Source organism: Lontra canadensis, unplaced genomic scaffold (genome assembly GCF_010015895.1).
Source record: "Lontra canadensis isolate GAN:19392208 unplaced genomic scaffold, GSC_riverotter_1.0 scaffold94, whole genome shotgun sequence".
In the NCBI taxonomy this organism is placed as follows: domain Eukaryota; kingdom Metazoa; phylum Chordata; class Mammalia; order Carnivora; family Mustelidae; genus Lontra; species Lontra canadensis.
The window spans coordinates 5,043,562-5,055,768 of record NW_022631088.1 but is presented as its reverse complement, the minus strand read 5'-3'; the positions used below and the strand labels follow the sequence as shown (position 1 = coordinate 5,055,768).

The window sequence follows — 12,207 nt, the reverse complement described above, 5'->3', positions numbered from 1 at the left end:
CATGTCCTACAGGGGGCGCGCCAATTCTCCTGGGCCGCAACACTAGAGGCATGGTGCCTTCTCACAGAGAAGAAGTAATCCACGTTCCCCTGGGGCTCCCTGGGCTGGGGCCCTGTTGGAAGGGACATTGACAGATGAGCAAGTTCTGAAACCAGTGATGTGGTTGGTTTTTAGATCCAACAACACATGAAAACCACTGGAAAAGGCTACAAGTGATGAGCTTGGGAAAGACCACACCCTTGGGATCCAGCTTTCTTCAAATTTGTAAATACCTGTCACATGGGAGGAGGCATAGATGTGGGGTTTGGGGGCAGGGGGGTTGGTCTCTTTTCTGTTTCAGAAAGCAGAAATTTGAAGGAGGCCTATTTAGTTCAACCAGAGAAAAATCCCGCCTAGAACTCAGGTTGAATGAGCTGTCTCTCAAGACAGGGGGCTTGGCCTGTCACTGAACGTGCTGATGGAGAAATGCCTGTCCTGAGCGGGAGACTGGCCATATGACTTGATTACCTTCAAGAACCCTTTTCGTGCAACACTCTGGGAATGCGCTCTTGGTAAAGAGCTTGTCAGCACCACAGATGTGACGTGTCTGACAGGGAATCGGCTGTCCTGTCCAATTACTTGAGTCTACCATTGGCACAGTCATTCTTCTAGACTCTTGAGTGAAAAACCTCAGAGCACCTTGACCTCTTGCTCTCTCCAGGTCCCTGCCCCTCCGTACCCAGAGGCTTCCTTGACGTGCTCTCGATTCTCTTCCCACTGACACCGTTTCACTCCGGGTTTGCCAAGTCACATGTGGACAGAAGTCACTGATCTTTGAGCTGGAATGGACCCCGGAGAGATCAAGTCCAATCCGCCCATTTATAGGATGAGACACAGAAAATTAAAGACTCGTCTAAGGTCACATAGTTAAAAGCAGTGGTTCTAGGCTCTAAGATACATAGCGCCATCTTCTTCCCATTGGTCCAGGCCAGAGCAGGCCTGGGATTTCTCTTTGTCATGACTCAGGCCACCCCGATGCATTTCAACGGAACAGGTTTGGTAGAGACGGGTCGTGTCTTAACCGTGGAATGACTGATTTACTTGTATAATTTTGTCATGGTCCGTGGTCAAATCATATGTGTTAATCTAGACATAGGACTTAGCCCCGATCTCTTAATTGTAACAGACCACTGGGTCTGCTTTGAGTTAACAAACACTGTTCTTTTATGTGCTTCTCACAAATACTGCCAAAGTGGGACTGCTGAATTGCGAAATAAAGAAGAATTCTAGCCAGCTCAAGCTCTCTAGAGTCTGAAAATTCAGGTCATTTGGATTTGAAATGTATCACTGTACTCCAATGAGTACAAAAGTTACATATATCATGTTAACTGGCTATGCCCCGATTACTCCCCTGGAAGGCCCTGGACTCACGTTGGTTCTTCTGTGGCTATTCTGGTCTCTTCTAGTTCTTGGGCTTGTTTCAGCCAAGGTAACTTAGCTTCCACAGGACTTTTTTCTAAGAAAAAAGGAACATAAACAACAAGCTTAAGGGAGTTGGAGACATGATCATCATTTGCCGAAGGTTTCATCAATAAAGCAGTCATGCTTTGCAAACACAAGCTGAGTCTATTAGCACATGAAGTAGCTTCTGGGGTGAACCAGACATTTCTGTCATATATTTTTTTAATTAACACATTATCCACATGCAACCAGATGATCCCACAGCAGAGTTGAACACATTTTCTGAGCGAACATAAAAATGCCTTTTATTTTTAAAAAATGTCTTTTATAAACCAACTCTGTTGTTTCCATATGAAAGTTTTTACTTCAACCATACCAGCTTGCTTTCTTTTGCTGCAAATTCTGGTTGCCCGTGAATACAGAAATCGCTAGAGAAAACCCAGTAACATAGATGTGTGGAAAGTTGGGAGGAGGGGAACCTGTGCTCTGATTTACTTAAATTTTTATCGTTGTAGTTGCTGAGGGAGCTTATCACCAACTACAACCATCATGCAGGAGCAAGATGCATGCCCCTTTCTGTCCTTCAAAGCCTCCTAAGATATGAAGAAAGAAACACTAGTTATGAAATAAGAAAGGAAATCATTTTGCACCGCTGCGGGGAAACTGCAGACACAGAGGACATGTGCACCAGTAAGGAGAAAAGACTTCACTGGTGAAAGTTTTAATGCCAGGATTGGTCCTTGCTATGGCAACCAGTGATTTTTCTGGATGGCAGACACGGTGAGTAAATATTTGTTCAGTGCTTCATGGTATGGCTATTTGTATGAACAATGGACTCAGAAATGGCGAAGAAGAATTTTACTATACTTTCTAAGATACGAAGGGAGATTTCTTGGTACTAACAGGTGGGAATAATCCCTCTTTCATTTCCAGACAGGAAAGGACTGTCATGAGCACATGATAAAGAACATGTCTAAAATACTGTGGGAACAAAGAATGAGAACCCTGGGGGAAATTTCCTGCTCCTTTTCCTTTTTATCCTTCTCCTTTTCTACCCCCATGCCACCTTTTTCTCACCCTACTTCTTTTTCTTCAAAACAAGGATTACATTAAATTATTCTATGTCCACCAAGAAATGTCAGTATAAGCCCAGACGGATAGGAGCCCCTCTACATGTACTGAGTCGGTCGGAGCTCAGTCCCCCCCCAGATCACTCAATCATGTCGGGCCAGCTTCTCTACCCAGGTGGATGGCTCCCTCGGCATCTGTGGGTGAAACCATTTTTTGAGAAAGTAAGTGGAATGGAAATGCTACAATATTCGAATGAGAGCAGGACAACACCATTTGATTTCACTTCAACAGGCACCACCAACTTACCCTTTGGTTTATAACACGGGATGGGAATGATACATTCTTCTTTGATGTGTAACTTCAGCTGTGGGTTGCAGCCGCCCACGTGCTGTCCACGGTGGTTGATACACAGAACGACGCGGTAACGCAACCCTCGGCCACAAGTCACCGTGCACTTGGAAGAAGAAATGAAAAGCCAATGAACTCCTTGCTCATGAACCGATCCACAAAGTATTAGTGACTCATGCAAGGAGAGCCGCTCATTGACATGAATATTAAACACAAAAGCCACCAGACAACCATGTAGAAGCTGATTTCCTGTGATTCTTATGGGTCAGGGACCCTCCCTTGTAAGGCTTCCAATTCTCAATCTGAAAAGTATTTCAGATGAAGTCACAGTACAAGAAAAACTGAAATGCCCTGAAATCTTCCTGCTCCAATATGAAAGAAACTTGATACAAGTTTTCTCAAATTAGATTAAAAATTGTTTATCACATTATCCAAACTAGCTTGTGAGAAGGAAAAAAAAAAGTTTTTTATACCATCATTTAAAAAATCAAATTCTGATCAATCACATGAGAGGATTATCTTTCTATTCTGTCTATAGAAATCGATCTTACAAAACTGTGATCATGTGAAAAGGTGACCAAAGAGTATTCAGCCAAAATGGTTAGGAAAAATGCTACAGAGATATCAAGTAGTTGATAAAGAGTAGTTAGAATTGTCTTTTTCTGAATTTTCCTGTGAAGCTTGTATTTTTTTTTTCTTTCACTATTTATATATGATTTGGGTGGTACTCTTGGAAGATGAATGGAGTATTTTCACGTCATGAAACCTAGGATGTCTTTTTAATTTATCTATGTACGCTGGTGAGTACGTATGTGAATATGTATATGGCTTGTTCTTATTAATAGACTTTATTTTTTTTCTAGATTTTATTTATTCATTTGACAGACAGATCACAAGTAGGCAGAGAGGCAGGCAGGGGGTGGGGGGAAGCAGGCTCCCTGCCGAGCAGAGAGCCCAATGTGGGGCTCGATCCCAGGACCCTGGGATCATGACCTGAGCCGAAGGCAGAGGCTTTAACCCACTGAGCCACCCAGGCGCCCCTAGACTTTATTTTTTAGGACCACTTTATATTAACAGGAAATTGAGCAGACAGTCCAGAGTCCTGTGCCCCGGCCCTCCCCACCGTTCCCTCTACTACTGACACTGTATCAGTGTGGTATAATCATTACCACTGATGAACCAATACTGAAGCATTATTGTTAACTCAAGTCCAGAGTTCACATTAGGATCATTTTCGGTTTTTAAAAATTTGTGATTTCTTGTAATTTCCTGGCTTATTCTAAACAAAAATTCACCTGGATACCCAATATTTTGTGTGCTTTCTTCTTCAAGAGTCATCCCCGAAGCATATAAACTGGCAGCCTCACCAGTTCTGGATCCATCCCTGAGAGGGGCCGAGAGTCCTTGGGCACCTGCTAAGGGACAGGCAGTGCCCCACAGGTGTCACCTCACTAACTGTCCCACACCCCCGCAGCTCACCAGCTTCCCTCCCGTTCGACAGATGAGTGAACAACAGCCTGCCCCGAAGGACCTTGCTCAAGGTCACAGAGTTCCCAAGAGGCAGAGTGGAATTCCGTCCCAGATCCTCCTGTTGCCACAACCATGACTTTGCTGCTGATTCACCGAGTTCAGAGATACTTTCTTAAGTCTATAGACGTTTTCTCCACGGTCACAGCCAAATTTCAACAAATGCATGACTCCAAAAAAGGAGTATCAGTAGAGAACAAAGAGGCGGTTACCAGGCAGGAGGTGGCGGGGGACTGGGGGTAAAATAAGGGCTGGGGATGAAGGAGGGAACTTATGCTGGGCGCTGAGTGACATATGGAAGCCCTGAGTCACTGTATTGTACGCCTGAAACCGTTACAGTACTTTATGTTAACTGTACAGGAATTTTTAAAATTAGGATAAAAAAAAGAAAAGAATATCAGCAGCTCTCTGACTTCATCTTGGCACTCTTATGACCATTGAACAAATATTCGAATGTACTGAGTGTGGTTTGAGATTAGACCCTATTTCTGGGAAATGGACTCGGCGACCCCAAGATTTATGAACTTGAAATACATATGACACTGAGAGGCTGTTGCATATCGGTCAAGAAAGAAACAAAACTTCTGCCCAAAGTGAAAAAAAATGGTATGATGATAAGGTCTGACTATACCAGAATTGGTCGGTCCAAAGGGGTATTGTGTCGTCCAAAGGAGCCTCCCCAGGAAGATGGACCCTGAGGCCAACAACGGCGTCAGGATCTGCATTTACAGAACTCCACTCTGGAGCTGACCGTATCCCTAATGACAGCGAATTCTCGTTACTGAGAATGTATTTGGTTGTTGAAAAGAAATGGAAAGTATCACAAGCCAAGAAAGGCAAACGAGATGATTCGGGTAACAGCCCTCTGTTTTGAAACCATGAGTGACGATAAAGTCGTGAGACTGAGGAGCGCATGAGGTGGTGGGATAAAAGCTCTAAAACAAACATAAAACACAGGGAAGCGACTTCGAAGAGCACAAATGAGGGGTGCCTGGGTGGCTCAGTGGTTAACCGCCTGCCTTCGGCTCAGGTCATGATCTCAGGGTTCTGGGATCGAGCCCCGCATCGGGCTCCCTGCTCATTGCAAAGCCTGCTTCTCCCTCTCCCACTCCCTCTGCTTGTGTTCCCTCTCTCACTCTCTCTGTCAAATAAATAAAATCTTAAAAAAAAAAACAAAATAGGAGTGAAAACAAGCCGGGCAGTTTCTAGAAGTAAAAATGTTGATTTCTGATGATAGATCACGACGTGATTTTTGGCACATAACTCAGGAATTCAAGAACTAAATAATCTTTTTTTTAAAGATTTTATTTATTTATTTGAGATAAAGTTAGAACACAAGTAGGGAGAGATGCAGGCAGAGGGAGAAGCAGACTCCCTGCTGAGCGGGGAGCCCTATGCAGGACTTGATCTGAGGACCCTGAGATTATGACCTGAGCCAAAGGCAGATGCTTAACCAACTGGATCCCCCAAGCGCCCCTGAATAATCTTGCCATAATAAAATCCCCCCATCTCAGTCTACTTATTTTTGTGAACAAGTTTCCCCAGCGTGTACATGCAAAACAAAACAAACCAAGGAATTACAGTAAAAATTAAGAATAAAATTACCGCTGAACCCATGTCTCATTCTGGCAACAGACCATGTTTTCAAATCCCCCCCCCCCATTTTCTAGACAGATTGATTACAACTGAAAATTTACTTTTTATATGTAAAATTGTTTACCAAAATTTGAAATCTATTTATGTTGTTTTGACATTAGCAACCCAGGGGAATATTTCTAATACTTAGGGCCTTAAGGTCACAGGAAATTAAATTCATTTCAAATAAAATAAAATTAATTAATTTCACTCACTATACATTATTTTCTTGGAGAAAAGTACAATAGTGTAATCAGTAAAAAACTATAAAGCATGAAGCTACATTACATTTGGATAAATTGCTAGGGGGAGAGTGGATTGAATATGAGAATTCAAGGGGACAAATGCAGACGATCCCAACTGTTGAAGAAGAGCTCCTCTGTGTGTTTTTGAGGGAAACATGCCAAGGGTAGAAATCAATGTGGCATTTACATTCTGCGGGACACATTTTTTTTTAAATGCCATAACACTTTTATTTTAAAAATGCCAGCATTTTTACGTTAGAAATGACATTCCTTGATACTTTGTATTTAAACTTACACAAAAATAAACTTATACAAAAATACAAAAAAAAAAAAACAACCTTCTAGATGTTGGGGCGCCTGGGTGGCTCAGTCAGTTAAGCATCTGCCTTCGGCTCAGGTCACGATCCCAGGGTCCTGGGATTGAGCCCCATGTGGGCTCCCTGCTCAGCAGGGACCCTGCTTCTCCCTCTCTATCTCCCCTGTGCTTGTGTTCCCTCTCTCACTATCTCTCTGTCATAAATAAGTAAAGTCTTTAATAAAATTTAAAAAAGTTTAGAAGTCAACCTAAATACTTGTGAAGGGGTCTACAACTTTGCAAACATCTTTCAGGGGGTATGTGAGAAAAGATTGCTAACACTCAGCCAGCATCCATGAAAATCTGAGATTTAATGACAGGTGTCCTGTCCTCAGGTCTTACCTGAGACCACTCCATGGCGACCCACTTGGGGCAGTCGAACAGGTTGCAAGTCTGCATGACCTTGGGTTTGGGCGCGTACATGCACTTCCACTCCTCCACCTGCAAGATCTCCCCGTGCATGGACTCCTCCACACACACGAAGCCCCGTCTCTGAATGCCGCCACCGCAAGACACCGAGCACGCGGTCCAGGGATTGTGTTCCCAGCTCAAAAGCAAACAAATAAAAACACATTATTTTTGCGTCATGTGTTGGTCTGTTTCAAGCTTGCCAAAGGGAAAGAGGCCAGCTGTGGTTCCACGGAAAGCACGCGGGACTGGGAGTCATGAGACTTGTCATAACCGCCCCACACGACATATAGTCACAGGGCGGTTCACACGTCTGACCCCGAGGCTACTGTCAGGGGGGAACACCACATCTTCCCTCGTGCCCCAGCGCAGTGCCATTCTGAGAACCACACTGGCTAACATGTAGCGTGTGAATGCATTCTTTAAATCATCCATCCAGGGGCGCCTCCGGCTCGTGTCATGGTCTCAGGGTCCTGGGATCAAGCCCCGCATCTGCCTCTCTGCTCAGCAGGGAGCCTGCTTCCCCCTCTCTCTCTCTGCCTGCTGCTCTGCTCTGCTCTGCCTACTTGTGATCTCTGTCCTTCAAATAAATAAATAAAATCTTAAAAAAAAAAGTCTGTCCACTGCTAATACTAACAGACAATATACTAGAGCATCACAGAAACCGAAGGTCAGAAACCAGTCATCTGGGCATCAAAGGGGACTCAAATTTCTGTCCAACTTCAAGGCCTGAGCTCCCTCTGTCGTGGCCAGCCGTCCGAGCTGTGCTTGATACCTCCAGCGATGGGAGACGTCGCCGCGGGAAAGAGCGCATTCTGTCTGATTCTAAGACAGATCTTCATTATGGAGTTGAAGTCTGCTTTCCCTTAGCTCTCTAAAAGATCTACTATCTACCCCTCTTACATTTTAGACTATTGCTACAGATGGGATACACTGCCTAGCAAACGACTTGGAGTAAACCGCGGAATGGAAAAAGCAAAACACGTGACTCACCGAGGGAGAGGCTGGAAATGGTCGTAGGGCATGATCTCTTTAAATCCGTCGCTACAAATGAAATCATTGGGACAACATCATTTCTCAGTCAATTAACATATTTGTTAATTCGACCACTATGGATCTGACATCCCAAAAAACAGAGCTCTTTCACATTGAAAACTAAATATGCACATGTTATGAACTCTTCCCAAAAAACCAGCCACCACCTTTTTGAGTTTCAGGAACATCTCTGGCACACGCCGCGCCCAGCTCTATGAAAATACAGAAACTAGTATGTATTAGTCAAAGGAAAGAGTGTCTCTTAAATTGGATGAATCTATTTTTTAATCATCTATTTTTTTTTGATATAGTAATGATACTAACACACGATCGCATTAGTGGAATCTTCAGAGAAACATTTAATTTCATGGAATTTGTCTTTTGAAAAGGTCTCTATGAATAATTATGTTCACCTGGGATTACAGGAAATGGGCAGCTCAGTGATAGGAAATGAAATCCACTGAGAACGCTTCCTTTTCCACTCGCACACTTCTGCCGTAGCCAGCTGGCAGATGTCTGGGGGATTCTGGGACTTGATACTGTGCTGTTATTTTAAGATACTGTAGTAAAGCCAGGAAACTTCCCCAGGCAATCCAAGTCAGCAGGTACTAAATTATGCAACGGGATAGTTTATGCATAGCTTTTCTGCTTTGGCATTAAAACTTTTCACTTCCTTGCACAATGCATTATTTATACCAAATTTAATGTGAACACTTCAAAAGTCAAAACGTGGTCATGGGTGACCCAGTTTAAAAGGGAAAATGGTGAGTTCAAGACATTTATGACTAGCAGATGGACAAGACCTCGTACTTGGACGAAAAGCGCTTTCCTATTATGTGTGCTGGAGATGCCCAGAGAGGGTCATTCCGCAGAGGCAACTCTCCGAGCACAGGCACGCCCAGCCAGACAGGAGAGCCCTGCACCACATGAGCTGGTCAGCTACTCCCTGTTGAACGGGTGACAGATACATGTAACGGCCACCAGCTTGTAGTCAAGGTTATGTGGTGCAAAGGGCACATAGTGCAAATGGCACTCTGCAAAGACCCATCAGTCTAGGCCACACTTGATTTCCTTCTTTTCAGAGGGGAAACCACGGGTGACGGTGCACACCTCGATGGGCAAGGGTCCATGCCGCACTCCTTCAGTTTGGGTTTTGGCTTTACGTTTTCGGGGTAGTAATGGCAGTAATGGTCAGGAACCACCCTCTTCAAGCGGATGTCCACACACTCAGCTGAGTTGAGCTGATAACCTAACGGGAAAAGAAAAGGCAAGTGTGAACATTGCATGGCGGCCTCCCCACGGGGCACTGATCCCTTGCCACACCCTTTTTTTCCCCTTAAGAAACTTGACTCAGTGATTCTCATCCCTGGATGCTCAACGGAACCCCTGAGAGCTTTAGCACACACCAGTGCCTGGGGCCCTTCACGGTCCAACTAAGCCAGAAACACTGTGGCTTGGTCCAGGAAATCCTTTTTTTTTTTTTTTTAAATGATCTTCAGGCTCTTCTAAGATGACTAAAGTATCTTCTAAGATGACTGAGATGGCCAAGATTGGGCATGACTACTTGGACCGATTGTGGAAGTCTTAACACTTGTAAGTTAAATACTTTTTAACACTTAATGAGAAAGTTACAGCAGCCCCCTCTTCCAGGAGGCCTGAACCCTGGGGCAGAACGTCACCCACTGTTCCGTCCCTGACACCAAGTCAGACCCCCATTCTTTCCGAGCACCTGCCCTCTTTACCTGTCACCACCCCCATCCCCCTTCCCCAGAGACACCTGCTCATTGTTTATACGTTTTTAAACGTATAATCCTGTAACCTTGTTTGTGTGTATCTGTAGCTATTTTAAATCTGGTTCTATTTTCTACTTCTCTCACTCAACACTACATTGTTTCGAGCTCCCACTGCAGACCTTCTGGTTGCTGGTGTAACCAGTTTAACTCTCTTGCTGTCCCGGGGAACCTGGGGCACCTCGGAGGCCAACGAACTTCTCTACCTGGGGATGTGAGCACCGTCTGTACAGGGAGGAACAAAACCCATCCCCTGTACCGCCCCCTGCCACAAAAGCCCTCACGGGGAAGGGATGAAGACTCCCTTCTGAGTCTATTAAATTCAAATTGTCATCGCTTAGGAAAGCGAACATTCCAAAGGGGTGAGTGCTGTAAATTTTTTAAAAACTCCCAAAATGATGCTTCTATTTCCTGAAAGATCTGATTCCAGGCTTCCTGTCACTACATAAGTGTCATGTTAAGTTAAAAGAAAAAGGCAATTTTTCAAAACCAGAATGATCTCTTCGGGCAAAAAATAAAATAAAAATAAAGCCCAAGCTAAGCTCTCAGTCTCAGCCAGTTGGTCTAAAGGTCTAAAAATACATTGAAGGGCCTGCTTGTCGAGAGGAATCTGATTTTATAAACCACTAGACAGCCTTCTGCAAGCCACGGCTTGGATGTAAGCTGAGTGCAGAAGGACAGACTGGTATGCATTATAAAAAGCAAGGTTGAAACCGCAAGAATGAAAATCCAAACGGAGTCAATAAAACGTTGCTCGGGTGCCGATATCTGCCAGAGAGTCTACAATATCAGATGGCAGTGGCGATTCTGGAACTTTCTCCAGACCGATCTTAAGAATCCCACATAGATGACTACAGACAAGACCAGGAAAGTCCATCCAAGCACCTTAGGGAGCAGGAAACTAACTTGCCTGACTACCCCAAAACTCAGAAATGGCAGTTACACTGATTGTGTACACTTGATTACATATAATTACATTCTGGTATTGCTTTCCTTGCGGGTTTTTATGTGTGTGTTTTTATTTCCTCCAACACAAGAAGAGAATGAAATTACAGCTCCTAGAATCAGAGAAAAACTTTGTTCTAAATGGAAACATACCTCTAGGAGACCAAAAAAAAAAAAAAAAAAAAGCATACAGTGTTTATAATTTAAGGAGAGACAATTAATTTTCCTCTTTAATTTTATGGCAGTACCAAGATAACTAAACGCGAAGGAAATAAGACAGATTGCCTTCCTATATTATGAACAAATGTGTTGAAATTCTGCCGGTGGGCACAAAATGGCAGGCTGCAAGGGGAACCCCGCAAGCAGCGTGACGTCCCCCTTCTGTTCTGACAACCGCCACCATCTTGGTGGGCAGTCTCATGGCTAGGTGCCCCCACGTATGGTTCCAGCCAGGCTGACTGTGTCTTTCCTTTAGCACCCAAGTACGAGACCCATCTGTGTTCCTCCCAAGAATTTCATCAACCAAACGAAGCCAAACCCCATTACAAATGTCCCTCTCAGAGCGGAAAGCTGCTCTTTTATGTGTCTACATGTGTCTCTCTGAATAAGGTGGTGTGAGAGTTAGTGGATACATTAAAAAGAAAGAGATGTTTGTATTCCTGCCAAGTAGGATTAAAAAGAGCCCAACTGGTTCTTTGCTTTCATGTTGGGGACCTTGAGAGACTCCGTCGTCCCTGGAGTCATGGCCCAGCTGACGCTACGGTGGTGGGGTTCTGCTTCTGGATAGAAAATGTACACATAGGGAGCTCTAGGTATGTCCCAATCCCCCTGAGGCATGGAGTCCTGTCTGTATCTCATAACTCATCCCCAGAGAATGCTGGGAGAGGGGACGGCCAGAACTCTGAAGATTACACAGAGGCATTTTAAACAAAACTCAGGTTTGCCTTGACTCTAACGTAGCAGGTATCTCCTGAGTACCCACTAACTGCCAGGCACCGCACGAAGCTCCTTGGCACGTGTCCTGTCGTTTTGTCCCCCAACAATGCTGCAGGGTGGGAGGAGGGGGGAATCGTCCTGTTTTATGTATGAGCAGACTGAGGCTCCGGGCCAAGCAGTGGCAAAGCCAAGAAGGGTATCCAGGTCCCGGAACTTGAGCTCCGCGGCCACACCGCCTCTTGAAGTAAACATCATCATGCAATTTTTAGAGAACGAGTCTGGCCAAAGTGAGCCTGAGGCCCAGGTTTGGAGAGATTTATGGAATTGATGCAGGTCACGGTCTTAAATCCAAACGCTCTTTGACCTCAATCGGCGTTCAATAAGGTCAGAGGTGTGGTAAGAGTTGCCTGACGGTCCCTGTTGCAAGGTCAGTGACTAAGCACTTTGGAGGAGTTTCTGCCTATGAACCGTG

At 44.5% G+C, this 12,207-nt stretch overlaps 1 protein-coding gene across 1 annotated transcript in view; it reads right to left on the bottom strand.

Annotated features, from left to right (window-relative positions):
- ADAMTSL3 (ADAMTS like 3) overlaps positions 1-12,207 on the bottom strand; it is a 333,555-nt gene that overhangs the window by 120,317 nt on the left and 201,031 nt on the right. The window contains exons 11-15 of the mRNA XM_032836843.1: positions 9,175-9,313; positions 8,023-8,073; positions 6,964-7,168; positions 2,818-2,965; positions 1,411-1,495 (exon numbers count right to left, since the gene is read on the bottom strand). Of these exons, the coding sequence (XP_032692734.1) occupies positions 1,411-1,495; positions 2,818-2,965; positions 6,964-7,168; positions 8,023-8,073; positions 9,175-9,313 (628 nt within the window). The remainder of the gene's footprint in view (positions 1-1,410; positions 1,496-2,817; positions 2,966-6,963; positions 7,169-8,022; positions 8,074-9,174; positions 9,314-12,207) is intronic.